Source organism: Arachis ipaensis, chromosome B05 (assembly GCF_000816755.2).
Source record: "Arachis ipaensis cultivar K30076 chromosome B05, Araip1.1, whole genome shotgun sequence".
In the NCBI taxonomy this organism is placed as follows: Eukaryota; Viridiplantae; Streptophyta; class Magnoliopsida; order Fabales; family Fabaceae; genus Arachis; species Arachis ipaensis.
The window spans coordinates 20,196,800-20,217,100 of NC_029789.2; the positions used below are offsets into that span (position 1 = coordinate 20,196,800).

Here is a 20,301-nt window from a genome sequence, read left to right on the forward strand (position 1 = left end):
GGAAAAGTCTCACGGCCTGGTGGTCGGCATAACAATAATGACATTTGTCGATATGCCACGGCCTGTTTACTAAGATCATCATAGATTATTAATGCGTGCATTCCATTATCGCGGAAATAACTTTATTACAAGAAAAACATTAATTATTGTCGGATTTAACATCGAATATTATTGATGATTTTACCAGTGACTTTTAGCGATAGTTGCAACACTAAATTTGTCATCCACGAGAGGTTACTATCGGATTTATATTTTCGAATCTAAATCCAACAATAACAAATGGCACGAAAACAAATATAGTTGGCGCGCATTTTAGAGTTGGATTTAAAGTTGAAACAATCCGACAATAAGACTATTAAATGAAATAATGCGCCGTTTTGGTCACAGACCTAACGTTATCGGCAAAATTTTTCGCCGATTAAATAGACCCTAAATTCGAATTTGCGAATTCTTCATTTTATTTCTGCAACACCATCAACATCACTTCTCTTCCGTTCTCTTTCTCCCTCGCCGTCAGCCCCACCATCGTCACCATTCGCGACCATTTCGCCGTCACCAACCGCTCCCCACGACTCCAGCCATTGTCGCTGTTGAGGGGCATCCACCGGGAGCTTGTTTCTGCCGTCGAGAAGCTTGTTTTTCGCCTGTGACTTGCTGTTTCCGTCGTTTGCTGCCACCGACACTTGTTGTCGTCAGTTGCGACGCAACCCTTCCTCTTTCATTCAGGTATGTCTTCTTTCCTTCCTTCTTCCATTTTTTTATATTATTGGCATTTGCTAAATCTTAACTCTACAATCCTCTGCCCCAGTGTCTACTGGCGCTGCCACCACACCGGAAAAGTTTTCTGCGCCGCCATTATCCGAAGTATGTGAGTTATTATAAAATTGTGATATATGATAAATTTAAAGTACTTAGTTTAGAGTAATTAGTTTAGAGTAATTATGTAATTTTATTTTTTAATTAAGACATAGAAATTTAATTCTCATTTATAATTAATCATATGTTGTGAAATTGTGATATATGGTTAATTAGTTATATTTAGAGTAATTAGGATTTAAATTATATTAGATTAAGATTTAGGGTAATTAGTATTTAAATTATATTAGGTTTGATTTAAATTATATTAAGTTGATTAATTAAGTTACTTTATAACTAATTAGGATAATTAGTTAGATAAATTAGTTTAGAGTTTATTTTAGAATTGAAGTTAGACTAATTTAGACTTGAATTTTTGTTAATTAAGTTAACTTTATTATTAATTAGGATGTTGGGATTAGATTAATTAGTTTTACAAATATACTTATTTTTTATTTAATAATTTTTATAATTTACTAACTTTATATCTATTTTAGAATTTTTTTTTTGTTTGAACTTCATTTAGTTTTAATCGTGGGTTATTTGTGCTAAGATATATATACATGGGTTGTTTATGCAATATTCAAGTTAGTTTTCTGTCTCTAAACATGTTAAATTATTTAAATTTTATGCTGGACTTACTTTTTTTAGGATATAGTTTTAGGACAGAAGTGGGAAAAGGTTGTCTAATGGTGTCTTCTCGAAATTTTTGTTTGCTGAAAAATTACAGAATAATTAGAGGATAAACACAAGAACGACTAGGATTTAATGTTTTATTAAATGTGTGTATGTTTTAATTTATGCTTTTAACTATTTTCTCGATGAAAATTGATAATTTTTTTTGGTAGAGGTCTCTGAATTAAGGAAAAAATTTACCTAATTTTTGTTAAAATTATTTAAAAATATGTTTGATTTGTGAAAAAATAAAAATTACTTTTGGTAAAAAAATGTTGAGGAAGTTACCTCGAAAGAAGACGATGAATTAGAGGAAGAAGATAATGAATTCGAATAAGGGTAACCTAAGTATTCTTTAACTAGCTTGTTATATGTTTAAATTTTAATTGTATTGTTATATAATTACAATGCATGCTAGCCTAATTAGTTATATCTTATGTGTTTTTTTAATTAAACTTTAATTAGATTGTTATATAATTACATTGCACACTACCTACATAACTGTTTTTATTCTTGTTTTAAGTAGACATGATGACAGATAGAGGTGTTGTGAGTTGGCCTCGTAGTCGGAGTAGAAGGAGGGTGACTACTAACACCTATGGGACTTCTCAATCATCGTCCTCTACCTCGTCTACCCCTGGGATGTCACATGTATTGAGTGTGCATAGGATCATCCCTTCATCATAGTCCCTAATCCTAATTACATGGGTCTTCCTACACCACCCCTGCCTCCATGAAGTCGTCTTGCTGCTTCACAAAAGTGGACTCCTCCACCTCCTCTACCCGTTCAGTAGCCCACTACTTCGACGATGACACCTCAGTGACAAACACTGCAGTATCGAAATCCTCTCATGAATCCCAACTAGATGTCTCAGTACCGCTGCCGATCATTAGGATGGCGATTTGGCCTGATAATTTGACCGCGTGAGTACTATTTTAATTGCTTTTAAACACTACAAGAAAAACGTTAAACACCGGTAAATTTACCAAAAACAATTTGCTGGTAATATGTTCATCGTCGGAATAAATCCGACGATATAAACCTCGCCGATAGTTGTTTACTGGCGGATTTTTTTTATCTGTCACTAATTACCGTCGAAAAATTTTCGTTGGTAATTTTTACCATCGAATTTTTCTCTCGGTAAATCTGACAATAATATATTATTAATTAATAGTTACCGATGAATTTATTCGACGGTAAATTTAAATTTTATTTTTTTAAAAAAAATTGTTAATCCTCATGTATTAAAATATGCTCATCAGCTAAGAGCATAGCTTCTAGTGAAACATGATATAATGATAACAAGATAAATAACAACAATCCTAGATTCCTAGTTATTTCAATATGGGCAGAAAAGCATAGATACTAACAGATGACAATAATTAGCAGCATATATTTCTTTAGTCTCAACAAAATAGAAATACACTTAATTTTCATAAACGAGAAATCAGTAGTTACCACCTAATGAACACCCTTATCAGTAAGGTCCTTATCTTGAAGTCGGTATTCATGCAAAACCCAATCAGTTCGATCTCCATTAAGTGTTTTACCCTTGAAACACTAGAGTCTTTATCATACCCACAACAAGCTTTTTGTCTCGACGAATTTATACAAAAAAATGACTATGTAAAGGTAATTGAATCAGTCGCAAAATATAATTGATTATACCAAATACTTTATACATAAATGTTTCATGTATAACCAAATAAGAGTGTAATCTGATCACTGAATGGAATCTATACTAAAATTTTAGTTATAAAAAAGATAGAACAATTTTTCCAAAACATAAATCTAATTTCACTTGCAATTGCTTTTCTTTAGAAATAATTAAAAAAAAAACATGTAAAATAGGAGGTTGTAGCATCTATATCAGCTTATTTTTTATTCAAATTAGATTGTAATGCAAAAAAAAAAAAATTAATTTTATCTCAAAGTTAAAACCAAACTTAGATAACTGTTTAAAGTTTCATACATGACCATGAAAGACACAACATAAAATTGTACCATAATTATGAAAATAACCTAAAAAATCAATCAACAATTATGAAACAAGTTAAAAACAAGTAATTAATTTTTACCTGCCACTACCAGCGTTGCTAACTTAATTGTTTTGAATCTGCAACGATAAAAGAAATTAAAATTCAAACAAATCAAAAATAATTTGAAAAATAATTTAAATTTTTTTAAGACAAATATTGAATAATATTCTACATAAATAAACACTCACAACTGTAACAGATTTGTTATTTGGATGCTCTTTCTTGTACTGTTCTCTGAACTTAAACTTACAGAATGAAAATATAACAAAATATCTCAAATAAAAATCAAGAATAAACTAAAAAACATAACAAAAATCAAGAATAGAAAAAATTAAGAACAAATTAGAACAAAAATCATAAAGAAAATAATGAATTTATAAATTACAAATTTCAAAATTAAAATAAAATAATGAACCCAAAATAAATTCTAAAATTGAAATAAGAATAAACAAAAAAAAAGAACAAAATCAGAACAAATTCTAAAATCTAATAAAAATAGAACAAAATCAAAATAAAACAGGAACATAGGTATACATCATAAATTAGGGTTTAGGGTTAGGGTTCAAAAAGGGGTTAGGGGTTTTTTATTTAAAATGAAGTAAAAATGGGGATGGAATAGGAAAAGAAATTAGGGCAACCTACCTAGAGGAGGAAGGAGAGACACAGGTCAGCGATTAAGGGAGCAACGACAGCTGGAGCAGTGGCGGGAGGACGAAAACGGCAGCGACAGAGCAACTAACGCGTCGCAAGGTACACCTAACCGAGTTCACACAGTCTTTGGATACAGTTTGGTAGTGGTCGACGCTGGCGGAGGCACTGCCAAAGGTGGTTTGGGAGGAGAGAGAGAGAGAGAGTAGTTCGAAAATGAGGGGAGAGAGGCTTTGCGATTCAAATTTAGGATAAGATTACTGGCAGAAAAATCCGATGGTAACGCTTTGAAAGTGATCAAAACACAGCGTTGCACTAATTAGGGATTACCAGCGGATAAATATGACAGTAAATCCCATAGTAATCTCGGTGGTAATTTTTCTTATTTTTCTCCAATTATTACAGGCAAATTTATCGTTGAAAAATCAAATCCGTCGGTAAATTGCCGGTAAACTCGCCGCTAAAGTCCGACGTTAAATCCGATGGTAAATTCAATGATATTCAGCATTTTTCTTGTAGTGAAATGCACTTTATTTTAAAGTTGTTACACAATATTTGTGTCTACTAATCTTAAGTTCTCCATTGTTAGGTTTGCACCGGATAACAATGCATGTACACAAGAGTATACTCATGTCATTAAACTGATATACAACCACTCATGGCCGAGCTACAAAGAAGATCTCTGCTGAAACCAAAGAGCGATAGTTTCATAAGTGAGCGGTAAGATCTTTACATATTCAAACTTTAGTTAGTTACTATCTTCTGTTTTGTTTAATTATGTATTTAATTTTAATTAACTAGTGCTAAATATTTTTTTTGTGCAGGATAAAATTATATGAGAGAAGACTCATGATGCCATTATCAAGAAGATTTTCGACTATCGCATGGCTAGGCGGCTTCAGCAGATGCTTGAGGACATATGTCAGAGGCACGACTACTTTACTCAGTTGCTCTGCCCAGACATTAAGAATGTCCTCTACTTATATTGAGAGACTGATGAAGGGTTCAGGTATCGCTGAGCCACAAATAGAGCCAACAGGACATTGGTCAGGTTGCTCAAGTATACTGGCGGGTCAGCGATCTTCACAAAAACAAAGGACAGGTTGGTATGTAAGTTGTTTTATTATGTTAAATTCGTTTTATCTTTGATTTTTAAATTAATTATCACTTGATTTGACCTATTGTTTCAACATGTAAAATCTAAATCGTTGGATCGTGAGGAGATGATAGCAAATACCTTCAAGTATACTCACGCTTTGAAGTTAAACAAGGAGAAATTTACCAATCAGCGGTCTGCAAATTATTATGTAAGTAAACATTGTGGTTTTTTCATAACATGTATTCGTTTTCAATTAATTGTTGTCTCAATCACTTTTTTATATAATGTGATACATAGGAATCCTACACGCAGAATTTGGAGGCCACGACCTAGCAATCTCAACAGAGTGGGGAGGATGACAACAACTCTGCTTTCATCGTTAATCCTGATGTGGTGTGGCACGAGACCGCATCTGAACCGTACAAGAATTGTGTCTACGGGTTGGGGTTATTTTTCGCCAGTAACCTCCATACCTCCACCTTGAGGGTTTCGTCCATCTCAACCACCAGTCCTGTCAATTCCGAGGATGTCGATTTGCGCGAGTAGGTTTAGAGCCTCACCGAGAGCCTTCAAGATTAGGGTCAGTAATTGCATTTGACTAAGGAGATGTATAACAAGCTCCTCGCATGCATGAAAGCGAGGGATTAGGGACTCCTCGTCATCTACACAGGAGCCAAGATAGGCATCGATCCTATCACCTAGATCGCTGCCTCAATAGGACTAGATGAATGACGACAACGATTATTATCAAGAACCGTAGTGATTAGGGTTTTGTCTTGCTTTGTTTGACAATATTTTATTTCTTTAAGTTTTTATAAAAAATATTACTTGATTTTCACTAGTTGGGATTCGACTATTAATTATAGACTATCGGATTCCAATAGATTAAAAAATAAAAAATTACATTTAGCGTTGGTTAATTGGCCGGTAAATTTTATTTAAATAAATATAAAATAATATATTACCATCAGAGGTAATGCGGCGTGAAATCATAACGTATGGTGCTAAAGTTGACGGCGGATATTATTATCCAACCATAACCACTTTCGATTTTTCACCAATCATTTAATGGAATATGCCGATCCGGCAAAGACTACTATCAGATTTTGTCCGACACTAAATCCGACAATAATAAATTTATTGACTAATTTTTTTTTGTAATTCTACTAATAAATTAGACAGTTTCTGACGAATTTTTTTTTGTAGTGCTAGCTTCAACATCCCAATAATCAAATAGATTATAGGTAAGGTCAAACTTCTTCAACTGTAGAATCAATACTAGGTAGCTAATAAATAAATGAATAACAATAACAACAACCAAGAGATTAACCTTACAAGTTTGATTTACTTTGTATGGTTATTGTTGGTCAGATTATTTTTTGACCAAATAGATTGGTCAAGCCGTCGAACTGAGAAGAAGGAAGTCGACATTGAAAGTGTTAATTTATTCAAAGTTATTGAAGGTCGAGGCAAAGAAGTCAAAATATCGAAATCGAAGACAAGTTGTAGTGCAGAAGTAGTAGTTATTTGAGTTTGTATTTAGCGAAAACAGCTATTTTGCATTTGTTTAAAGATGACATTTGATAACATAGAATTGGATCGAATGATTCTATAAATAGACAAGACTTAGAAAAAATAAGGGTTAAAATTCTTCTTCAAAAAACACTCTTACACTCTCATATTTCTAACGATTTTTTAAGTTTGCTTAGATATTTTTTTCTATAAAATTCCTTCCATATTTCTACATTTTCTTTGGTTTTCTTGTAAATTTATTTTCTTTTCGCAAAGTTTTCTTTCTTTTCCTTTCTAATGATTTTACATTGTATTTACATTCAAAATCTTTTACTCATGTCGAAAGCGTTTTATTACTTACTTTAAATTTTTTGGTGTCTTACTTACTTTAAATTTAACTCATTTACTTTGTTTTCTGTATTTGTTTTTATCCTAAACCTCTTAATTTTATTTTTTATTTCAAGTTTTTTTTTATTTGTCCGAAAAACGAAATTTTTGGTGCACAATTAAAAATTAATACTCACAAAAAAAAAAAAAAAAGATTTCGCTCCTAAATATTAATATCGAACCAACAACTATTTATTAAAAATCTGCATAACTGAAAAATAAAAATTCAATTATTCAAATACATACGTGCTCATTATTATGTTCTACGTGTTTCACGATCGAGCGAGCTGGAGCTGTTTCCTCACGTATCGAAGCTTCGACCACATACAAGATTCTTAGTTGTGATGATGATTGAGATAATTCTCGGTGTCCTATAAAACATTCAGTTTCCTAGTTGCGACAAACTTTCAACCCCGAAATCTGTCTTGATGAGAAATTATTTCTTTATTGTCAATTTACATATTTCCCTCAGATTTTTTATTTTTCTTAATTGAAAACTTTAAATGACTTAAAGTTTTTCAGTTATCAATATTTTTTATGAATTTTATTTTGAGAAATAATATTAGGTGACTACTATTATTTTTCTCTGTTTGACCAATATTATTAAGAATTTAATTTTAATGCCAATTCTGTGATGACGACATGGCTATGGTGGCTATGCGATGGTGAGAATTTACAGTGCGACATGTGACTGTAGCATGCATGTGATTCCTAACAGGGAACAAAAAGTTAAGCATCTTTATGTTGTAATTAACGTTAACAAAGCATATTTTAATTCAAGGATATTCAAGCAACTTTGTAGTTGACTGTAGGTGCAGGTCGGAAAATCCCAATAAAGCCACTGTAAGTGAAGGTTGTAGCCTGCATGGCGCGAAAACATGGTGACAACTAACAAGGTTTTCCAGAATTTTAAAACAATTAAATGATAGTCATTGTTAAATTTGTTATTACATGTTAATAAAATAAGATAATATAAATAATTAAATTTTTATTATATTTTTTCAAATTTATAGATATAAAATTTTAATATTATATTATAAAATTATTTTTTAAAAAATTAAATTAATAAAAACTAATATAAATAATTATATTTTTAATAATTTTTTTTTGAGTCAACAAGCCTCCTTCTCTCTAAAGAAGCAAAATGAAACACATTTATTTAACTTAATTTAATATTGAATTTTTACGCTAAATAACAATGATACCCTTGGCTTAATTACAAGAAAAGTGTGTAACAGCCGTACAGTCACCCAATTTGCCATTCACTTAAAAGGTCAAATATGCAGACATGACTCATACACACGTCATGTTGTGCCACAATGTCTTAACAAATAGCCACCTTAGCCATCTGATACAAAGCCACCACACCACTAACAAAGCTTAATTTTTTAGAGAAGTTTTAGGTAACTAATAGTATTTTTTTGGTGACGAGGTAACTAATAGTATAATTCAATTCAGTTATTTTTTTTAATTTTAAAAAATAAAAATAATAAAAAATAAGCTGAAGTTAGTAAATATACATAAGAGATATATAAAAGGTGTCTAATTAAACTATTTCGTAATAATTAATGCAATATTTGATTGTTGATTGTAAGAGCTAAAACTAAGACTAAGATATGGTTTAATAGATGTACAAGAGGAGTATGGTGATTTGCACTACGCAGAGGAAATTGAGTAGGAAGGGAACACTCTTCTCCATTGAAATAAACTCTAGAAGGGAAGCCATCGCCTTTGGCGATTTTGATATGAGGCGTATTCTTCTTGCTAAAGGAAATAACCGACTGTTGCTTACCAGGCACCTTGGGATTTGTGTCATTGTCGAGAGATACCAAATAGGTTAAGCCCGGTGGGCCGTGCATGAAGATGGTGTGGTTGAGCCGCGGGAGGATGGTGGCGTTGAAGGAATACACATCCTGAAGACTAAGAGAAGGGTTCTTGAACTGCAACGCCATGAACCAGTCGGGGAAGTTGAATGTCTCCCAGTTGAAGATAGTGATCCTGGCTGTCCAGCCACCCTTGAAGTCAGAAAGAATATGCCAGTTGATGCTAACGCCGCAGTTGTCGGGGCAGGGCAGCTTGGTTGGCAAGGGAAAATGCTTCAACTTGGCCCACGCAATCGACTTGCGTGTCCTGTTGTGGAAGGGCACAAGAAGAGCCTCGTGGGGGAGAAGTAGTGCCCTTGCGTAAGGGTTACAATGGCCCGCTGGTTTGGGACAACCGCAGGCGCAAGTGTTGCAGGGAACAGCAGAATCGTTGTAGAATGCAGAGAAAGACACGCAGCAGCGGTTGTGTCTCTTGGTTGGCGTTGTGATGTTGCACACTACTTGCCAGCTTGCAAGGGCGATAACTGTCGCCCCGATCCCCCTGGGGTCCGGGGATCTAGAAGGTTCCACTTTCAGCGGAGGGCTGCATTTGTAATCGGGATTCAGGACTCCTGAAACTTTCCATTTCTCCGGAGGGTAGATGGAAGTCTTGGTGATATCGGGTGGGATCTTGAACACTTGCATCATGAAAACTGACTTCACTTGGTTTTTGTCCATCAGAGGGGACAATATTGAGCCATTTTTGCAGCAGAAAGGGATGTTCCCTATTTCCTTGTCACCCAACTTGTCAGGGGGCAAGTCGCTGATCACCGGATTCTTATGGCAGTTCATTACTTTGGAGAAGTCCATGTCTGTGTAGTATTCCCCGGCGGGGCCGTAGACGCAGTCAGAGGCGTCAATCTCGCGCGTGAAGGCGCCTCTGATGTTGTATATGAACTCACCTCTCGTCCATTCCCATGTCAGGTTCCAACGGTCTAGGCGCCCCAGTGGGTTGCGGTTCTCCATCGTCACCTGAGCCATGTAGTTGTTTGAGTATACTTGCACAACGTCGTACATTATGGAAAGATCCCCTTTCTGCCTTGCTTGGTATTTCTTGTTCGACGTATCAGCCTTCGATTTTGGATCTCTTTTGCAGCATGCATACATGGAACTCTCTGTCACATACAGCACCATTTCATTTACTTAGTTACAATGCAACTTACCTTGAAGAACAGTCAATCCATGCATGTAATTTGTATTACAAATATTCCACCTATCATTTCAAAATTTTAGAAATTCCTGCATGACAATTAAACTTTGAATGAATGCTATTATATCTACAAAATGCATTATTGTATTACATATATATGATACATAAAGTAACATTACATGAATAAAGAGTTTATAACAACTGTAAACTAAGATAATTAAAACTCAAGACTAAATATAATTGACCGATTAATTATTACTTGGTTTCATTAATAACTGAAATGGGAATGGAATATAATTAGTTAAAGGGTGGGAGGAGGACTGACGTTTTAGAGTTGGTTGGGGGCATGTGTATCCATCAATGACCAATTTGATGGTTTTAGGCATTGGAATGGCAGGGGGCTTAACACCGAACTGGGTGCCAGCAAGATTAAGCACAGCTTGAATTTGGTTCAAATCTTGGGCAGTGTTGATGGCGGTTTGGAGATCAGGGAGACCAGCTCCAACCAAGTAGGTGCCATGTCCCACATAAGCAGGGAAATCAGCCGCTTCGAAGAGGTATGCCCCCGAGGCAGAGACGAGAATCTCATCGTGTTGGAACCCAACGTACAGCTTCCAACCCTTGACCACTTGGGTGCCCGTGTTGAGCACCGTTGCGGTGGCATTGAAGGCCCACGGCTGCGCTGTGGCGTTCTTCAGTTTAGGGTACTCCTTCCTCCTGCCAAGCAGGTCATAGGAGATGAAGATCCCGTTGCAGTTGTCTGCTTCTGGAGGAAAAGCCGCTTCGTCCTCTGCAGCCGGCGCTGTAGTAGTCTCGTTGGGACCTTGAGCTTCAACTTCTTCAGGTTTAGGTCCCGGTTGAATAAGCTGTTGAGCCTCACTCAGATGAGATCCAAAGGAAACAAACAACAACAACAACAATAATAATAATAATACAAATCTACTAATTGTCATGTCTTAATTTAATTTGCATTAGGAGAGGAGGATGCCATGGTTTAATTTGTTGTCAGCGCTCACGCCGTTATGGTTGGACCTCCTTAACTATAATTGTATGGTAGGAGTGTGAGCTGAGTAAATGGGTTGGCATGCATAGTCGGATGAATATGGAACGAGTCAGAGAAAACCTCAACCTCTCACTTTACGATGCATTTGCCGGGGAATCTGCTTATGCTCAACGCCTCAACCTCTCACTTCTGGCTACTCTTCCAGGTTTCAAACTCTCCCCTTTCTTTTCTCAATTAAGAGGAGTGCTAGGAGCAGCAACTTTTGTGTTTTGTAATCATTAATTAACCATCAACAGTATTTTTAATAGTGTGAGATTAAATCCAATAATAAAAGATCACCTACTTTTCTTTTAATGGTTAAATGCTACACAACACAAAAATTTCTTGCCCCTAAACTTTCTCTTCAATTAATCATCATTTTCATACTTCGCCTTGCTAGATAATTATCCCTCACAAGCACATTATAAAATATGAATTTTCGATGCATATAATAAATAAAGTACTACAACTTCAATTTTTTTTTTATTTTCACGTTTAATGATTTAAATATGAATAAAAATTATTATTCAATTTTTGTGATGTATGTTATCATGAAGAAAGTCAAACCCTTCTAATAAAGTAATAATATAATAAAATGGCACTATGTCAAAATTAAAGCCACCACTCACATAAATATCACAAAAATAACTTTTTCTAAAGATGCCTATGTGGCAAAATTTAAACCATACATTCTAAAACCACACTTTTCACTACAAAACACTTAAAACCGTAGCTTTTTATAAGAAAAAGCGTTACCTAATGGAAAAAAGTAAATTAGAAGATTTAAGAGAAGAAATTATTAAATTATCAAAATTAATAGATCAAAAACTAATGATTTTAACTAATATTAATTGTAATGACACCGAATTCCTAAAATCAATACAAAATGATTTTTCTCAAAATCTTTATTTTACTATAAGTTTTATTGAAGGACTTCAAAAACCTGAAAAAAGTTATATTTCACACGGAATTTCTAAAAAATGCTACCATGGAAATGATTCCCCACATCTTTATCATACTTTTAACCCACAATTAAATTCTATAGTAGACATGCTTGAAGAAATTTTAGTATCCATAAAATTTCAAAGGAATAAGGAAAAAGAGGAACCTAATATAAACGAAATCAAACAGATATTAAATAAATACTTTCAGAAAGAGAATCCCAAAGAAGAAAATTTTCAAAATATAATCAACATAACAGAATTAAAAGTAAAACCACCATTGAAATTATGAATATTGAAGAAAAATTAGAAGAAGTTACAATGCTTTTTAAACAATTAAAAATGGCTCAAGAAAATAATATTATGGAACAGGGATTTCAAATAGAAGAAGAATTAGTAAATTCTGAAAATATAGAAAATGAAGAACACATCCTAGATTATTCAAGTGACGAAGAACCAGCAATTCCAATACAAGTAAAAAACGAAGCTGGAACATCTAAAGATAGTCAATCTCAATTTAAATGGGAAACAGGTTTTGAAAATTTTGCTTTTAAAAAGGGATTTATAAATAAAGATTCAAAATATACAAAAATACCATCAAAATACGTTCCTAAAATCCAGGAAATGGAAGGAGAAAGAATGCTCGATTTAGATTGTAAAAAGAATGAAAAAGAAATTTTCGAGAACTGGTTGAATTCCTTCTTATTAGAAGCCTTTACTAATCCAAAACTTAGTGAATTGTCTGGAAGAGATATTTGTAATTACATAGGGTTTCATACTAAAGGAACTGTAAGAGATTATATGACATCAATAAAAAACCAAATAATAGAAGAATTAGCAATAAAAACAACAGCTTATGATAAGATATTACATATGATGATGATTCTATATAAAGAATTTTTTGGAAAAAATATTATAGATCATAGACAAGAAGTCTATAATAAAGAATATCAAGAAGCAAAAAACCATTTAGCTAATATTCAGATATATGATTTATGTAATGTGGAATCTTATATATGTGAATATAATACATTATTATAAATTAAAAGAAGAAGATAAAGATCATTATCTTAGTATGTATATAACAAAACTTCCATATCCTGCTAATGAATTTATAATGAGAAGATTATAAGAGAAATAAATAGAGGGACAATTGAAAATAATTTTGGTGGAGCAACCTCTGCAATAAGAGAGGAAATAAAAGAACGTTGTATGCAAGAAGCAACTCAAAAAAGATTTGCAAATATAATTAGAATTTGCTGTCAGGATAATGAAGAGATACCTCAAAAATATGGTCTTAATAAAAATTTTCAAAGAAAAAGAAAATATCAATTTAGAAAAAGAAAATACTATCCAAACTGGAGAAAAAAAAGAGGTATTTTAGAAAAAGAAATAGCAATAAAAATAAAAGACAAAAAAATGACTATTGCCAAAATAAAAAAGAAAATTGTAAGTGTTGTTATTGCGAAGAAGAAGGACACTATGCAAATGAATGTCCAAAAAAAAAAGATAAAAAGGACCTTACCAAACAATTAGAAATTGCTAAGTCCTGTTTTATGGAACCATTAGAGGAATCAGGTGATAACTTAGACTATATTTTTTAATATGTCTTAGAAACAGACTCAGAGACTGAGTAATAATGTTACATTTATTACTATAAAAATAATAGAAAAGTTTTTAAATGCTTTCATAAATACTGGAGCGACACAATGCTTTGCTAGTTCAAATATAAAACTTGATTGGAAAAAATTAAAGAAACCATTAAGAGTTAGAATAGCTGACAAATCAATACATAAAATTGACCAAAAAGCTGAAATGGCTGAAATATTTATTCAAAATTATAGATTCATTGTTCCATCCATATATATGCTAGATTCTGGAATGGATTTTATCATAGGAAATAACTTCTTAAAGTTATATCATCCATTCATTCAAGAATTAACATATATAGTTTTAAAAGCTCCACATGATTCTTCAATAAATCAAAAATCAAAACATATAAAAATACCAACTACTACTATAGATAAGATCTTAAAATTCAAAATATTTTCTATATTAGAAACATGTTATTTAAATTTATATTTTCAGATAAATATTCCAAAAAACAATCTTGAAATAAAGATAGAAGAACTTTTGGATGAAATTTGTGCTGAAAATTCTTTAGATATTAAAAATACAAATAAAGAATTAGTAAACATTAAATTAAAAGATCCTACAAAAGAAATAAATGTTCCAAATAAAATTCTTTATTCCGCAAGAGATAGAGAAGAGTTCTCATTAGAATGTAAAGATCTTTTGGAAAAAGGAATTATAAGATTTAGTAAAAGTCCTCATGCGGCTCCGGCCTTTTATGTCGAAAACAATAATGAAATTAAAAGGGGAAAACGAAGAATGGTAATTAATTATAAGAAGATGAATGAAGCAACTGTTGGTGATGCTCATAAACTTCCAAGAAAAGATTCTATTTTTTCTAAAATCAAAGGAGCAACTTGGTTTTCATCCTTTGATGCAAAATCAGGATATTGGCAACTTCGTTTAGACGAAAAAACAAAGAAATTAACTGCTTTTATTTGCCCAACAAAAGAATCAACAAGTGTGTTACTCTATGAATGGAATGTATTACCATTCGGATTAAAACAAGCCCCATGTATTTATCAAAGATTTATGGAAGAAAATCTAAAAGAGTTAAATGAATTTGTTTTAGTTTACATTGATGATATATTAATTTTCCCAAGGAAAGCTAAAACTTCAACCAAATATTTTAGAAAAAGTAAATTTATTTTCTAATAAAATAGAAGATAGAAAATAATTACAAAGATTTTTTAGGGTGTATAAATTATATTTCTGATCAAGGATTTTTAAAGAATATAACAGAATATACTAAAAACTTATTTCCAAAAATAAGTACTAAAAAAGAATGGAAATGGGAAGAAAAAGATAGTATGCAAATTCAAAGAGTCAAGGAATTATGTAAAAAACTTCCAGAACTTTATATTCCAGAAGAAAACGACTACTTAATAGTAGAAACAGATGCTTAAATGTTATTGCAGATACATTAACAAGAGAATGGAGTTCGTCTACAACGCATTAGATCAAGAGATTCAAAAATATGAGTAAGAACTCAAAAAATGCAAGCATTGTCAGCAAATAAGGACACAGATCCAATCCTTCAAGAAGGCCATTGAAGCAATGAAATCAACACAACAAGCAAAACCATCAGAGTTCAGCCAGCTAAGCATGGTGGACAAATCAGGTGAAGAAAAAATTTCAGAAAATAAAACAATTGCTGAAATTATTAAAAAATCCACCCAAGATAAAAAATATTATGTAATTTATAATGGCCCCATGAAAGGAGTATATGATGCCTGGGAAAAAGCAACACCATTCACACATCAATCAAGTATAATTCATAAAGGATGGTTTTTAACACTGGAAGAGGCAAAGGAATCCTTCAGGGAATATGAAGCTCTTCATCCAGAGCAAACCCTAAAAAGAGCGGATAAAACTCCAATTCAAACCCAAAGAACAGGGATAATAAGAAACATTCCTACAAGGGCTGAAATCAAGGAAAAGAAAATGGTCTGTAGATCAAATCTCAGAGAAACCCTTAACATAGTCCTGAATTGAACTGAAGAAAAAAGGACAATTTTGGGATATTATCCTGAAGCATCCCTCAATATTATTGTATAATGACGTAAACGCTTAGGTCATAAGGCACCATCAATGTAGCTGGTACAAGATAATAAATAATGACGTAAGCAATGACGTCATAAGAAGGTAAGGACGTGAATTGTCCATCAGACCCAACCATTATAAATAGATTGCTTAGGTAATTGTAAGAGGCATAAGAAAACAGAAAGCAGAAGGCTAAGAGTACTCATATGCTAGGAGAGCAAGGAGGAAGCTGCCGAGGCGATTCTGTAGTCTGACAAAGAATTCCCTTAGGGAAAAATAGTTCTAAACTCCCCTCTGGAGTTAGTATCTACAATCTCCCCTCTGGAGATAAAAACACCTTATGTAAAATATACTAAATAAAAGAAGTTTTTCTCCAGAAAGGTACATCTTCATCCTAGTCTTTTAGTTATGAATTATTTAGAAAGTTTAGAATTAACGGAAGAATCTGATTATTATAGATTAACTGCTTTATTAGATAATGAAAAACAGGCTGTTCTAAAAACAGAATTAAATCTCAAATCAAATAAAAATTTTAATAAACAAAATCTCTTAAAAGAAGTTTTTAATAGAAAAAAGATAATATACTATAAAAAAATTCAACTTGAAGCCCCTATAAAGATAAAATCTGCCAATGGAGAACTTGAAATAGCTTTGATAAATGATGAAGAATTGAGTAAACAGATTGAGAAAATTAAGGATCAACAAAAAAGATCTAAAATTGGATGGATTCATATTAGTACTATACAAATCTTAATCAAATCTACATATATGAAAGGAATTAATTCACCAATAAGTTTAGTAATCTGTGACAAAAGAATTACTGATGACTCAATAGATCAAATAATTAGAATTGTTCATGAAAATTTGGCAAACGTAAATGTTAAATTCAATGCCCATCTTGGATATGCTATACCTTTATCAACAGAAAATCTTGGAAGATCTATAAGTTTGGCTTATAAATTTCACAGAAAGAATCTAATGGAACAAGATGATGAACCATTTTCAATAACATATGCAATAAATTATGCTTTAACAAATAGCCACCATAGTATAATATTTAAAAACAGAGAAAGAATTTATGTCAATGAACTATTTCAGAAAATTGTAAAAACAGAAATACCAAAATATAAAGCTATTAAAAACCCAATTCTATTCTTTGAAAGAGAAAATCGTTTGAATTATTTACAGTTTTCTGAAATAAATCAAAGAGCATTTGAAACTCTAAAAATAATCTATGACAAGTTGAAAAGAGAAGTTGAAGAGCTAGAAAAATTAATAGAATCTCTAGAAAATAGTGATGAATCAGTTTCCAGAAATTCTAAAATAAATAATGAAGCATAAAAAGATTGAAAAACCAGAAAATAAAATAAAAAGGAAAAGGGCGAAAAAATTAAAAAGTAAAATAGAGGAGTATAAAAGGGAATTAAATAATCTTCAGATCGAAATTGATGATCTTATAATAAAAAGCATAGAAATAAGAATAAATATAAACAAGTTGGAATTAAACTTAAAAAATTTATAAATACCTGGAAAACCATATTATGATTTAAAAGAATTAAAGCTGTTGAAGGAAAAAATGGAGAATGAAGTTGAAAAATTAGAAAGATATTTAGAAACAAGAGAAAGTGTAGAAATAAAAGAAGTTTTTGAGGATTTGAGAAATTATATTAAAGAAAAAGACAAACAGATAAAAGATTTTATATACAATAATCCATGCAAAAAAGAATATTATCATTATGATAGGAGTTAAAAAACTATAAATATGAAATTAAAATTATAAATATACATCAAAGATTAGTAATAAATGATCATATAACAAATACAAGAGAAATAGTGGAAATGGTCAATACTTTAGATTATGAAGTTGCAAATTATTTTTATCAAAATCCCTTAAACAAAGCACCACCAAGTGAATCTATACAAATTATAAACTTATTCGAAGCAAAATATGAAGAGTTAGTAGAAATTTCGAAAAAGAAATTAAAAGAAAAGTTGAAATTGAAAAATTGGTATCAGAGACAAGTTTACGATTAAGGATAACACTTTCTCTTTAAAACAACACTTTTAGTGACACGCTTTTAAATCAATAACAACCACAAAATAAAAAACGTCTTTACAAAAAGTTGAAATTGACAACTTTATCAGAGTGGCCACCCAAAATTAAAACCGATAAAACTAACATTCATTTTTACAGCTCAATATTATTCTTGAAGTGTAATTATTTTAAGATTTCAAAATTACGTAGTGTTTTTTTTTATTTTGTAATAAAATAAGAAAAGAGTAGGGCTATTATTTTGGGGTTTGAATTCGCTGGTCTATATAAATGGCCAATAAATTGCGAAACCAATACGAAAGGTCGATGGTAAAATGCTTCTTGTAATTTTCCCTGCAGTTATGTTCTCCTGGTCATAATTCGGCCGTATCGTTTTTGTTTTGTTGTGGTCCGCCTCTTCAAATTGCGAACGTATCAAGTCCAAAATCTTGAAAACGGACCCTTTCGGCCTTTTCTGGCACAAACAAGTTTTTGACTTTTCTGGGCCGCTCTGTCTGTTACGAGATCAGCCCAAAAAAACAAAACAAATCTGAAATGTATTTATTTATCTCTCTCTAGTAGAACAAAAGATGTTGCTCTTCCAATANTAAATTTCACTAGTAGAATTCAAATTAAAACGGTGGATTTCACCTTATTCTCTCCTCAATCAATTACAAGTTTATGTTTAACATTTTGAAGAAATAATGTAATATACTAAGATTCCACGATTTGAAGTATTTGTTAGCACCCAAGGATCGGATATAACAGTGATCTTTATGTCGCTAATAGAGCAAAATGAAACAAATACTTGAACATTATCACCAATTGATGATAGCATTTTATAATGTTAACCCTAAAACACAGACATTGGCACGCACAAAATAACTCGATCACCCTAAGATAATCACATCTTTGTTTACAATATATTTTTTGAATGAGTTCCAAATTTGTATTGGTCAGTCTAAGCAAGTTAGGAGGATTCGCTACTAAACAAGATGAAAAGAGTTTCCTTTCTTTCTATAGTGTATACCAGTTGATAGCTTCTATATATTCAGTATTCACATTGCTTCTATTCTCAATCAGTGGCTTGAACTTGCTGCTGCATTTTAGTCTTTGACTTTGCAGGTTTTGAGTGCTTGGATGTAGAAGAAGAAGGCGATGACTTGGGAGAAGAAGTTGACTTAACCTTTTTCCGCCTTGGCTTCTTAGCAACATTGGCAACCCCTGTTGTTTGTTGGGTTTCTTCTTGAGGCTCTGTTGATCGATATGAGAGGGTTCATTTATGTAAGTCGCTATATATATTATTATGAACATGGATCTGATCTAGCTATCGGAGTTACCTCGGATGGACGTAGTATTGGGGTCTCTTCGGGGACCAATCGACGTTGAAAAATCAGGTGCCGATTTAAACTCATTCATCTGTATTTGTTTTTTTTCAACAAAGAATTCACACATTTCATTTGATAATAATGATAATAAATAATATAAAGTAATGATGCGAGATGGAGAGGTGCATACACACCCAACTGGGTCCACTCTCAGAAGGACCATCCCATCCGATGTGAGCCACATGCTTAACATCTGTTGGTTGCCCAATTTCCATTTCCATTTCCACCTCCCGCTCCTTCACAACTACAATAATCGACATCCAACTCCAACTTAGCACAACAATAAATTTATTTTATTGTTACATTTGGGTGTACAAAACAAATATAAGCATTACCAAAAATTCCGGTAAAGAATTTGTAAATCCCTTTCATCGCACTTCCCATCAAACGGCGCCGCCAATGTAATAATAAGGATATCAACAACAGGAAGCAAAGCCTAATTCTTTTTTAGCTACAAATGCTTTTGCCTGTCAAAAAATGGATACACTTAAAATTACATGGAATTGATTTCTCATATTTTTCAAATACTAAGTCTCATTCAAGAGGGCTTCGATCTGATTCAGGAATATAATGAACATTATTCGTATCTGCTTAATTGGAAACAAATAAAAGACGATCTCAATTCGAAATTAATATGATGAGGTTTTATTATATATATGAGAAAATTGGATTAAAAACAATGTAAGTACCTTAAGAGGATTATGATGAAGGTACTAGAATAAACATTGATCCTCCAAGTCTAGCCAATCATGGGAAAACTGAGAAAGAATAAACAGAGTTCTGAAAATTTTGATATTTTTATTGATGGGATGATAGGGAGGGTAACAATGCGGGTTGAGTGGAAATGGAGAATAAAACTGCGGTTTCTTTCAAGGAGAAACAGAAGAATAGAAAATGGGGATCCATTCAAGGATGAAAAGCGAGTAAATAAAGGGTTGACAGGGAATACAAAAAAAAGAAGGGTTAAGACAAATTAAAGAAAAAAATATTTAAGA

General features: G+C 32.3%; 2 protein-coding genes across 2 annotated transcripts; both read right to left on the minus strand.

The window, feature by feature from the left end:
• Positions 8,751–11,615, minus strand: LOC107640328 (COBRA-like protein 10). The gene is made up of 2 exons (XM_016343858.2): positions 10,554–11,615; positions 8,751–10,193 (listed from the first exon to the last, which is right to left on the minus strand). The coding sequence occupies exons 1-2, from the start codon at positions 11,179–11,181 to the stop codon at positions 8,782–8,784; spliced, it is 2,040 nt and encodes a 679-aa protein (XP_016199344.1). The 5' UTR covers positions 11,182–11,615; the 3' UTR covers positions 8,751–8,781.
• On the minus strand, positions 18,674–20,070 carry LOC107641748 (CRIB domain-containing protein RIC7-like). Its single transcript, XM_021123315.1, has 5 exons — positions 19,996–20,070; positions 19,642–19,773; positions 19,441–19,550; positions 19,259–19,337; positions 18,674–19,172 (listed from the first exon to the last, which is right to left on the minus strand). Exons 2-5 carry the CDS (start codon positions 19,688–19,690, stop codon positions 18,994–18,996), a joined length of 417 nt encoding a protein of 138 aa, XP_020978974.1. The 5' UTR covers positions 19,691–19,773; positions 19,996–20,070; the 3' UTR covers positions 18,674–18,993.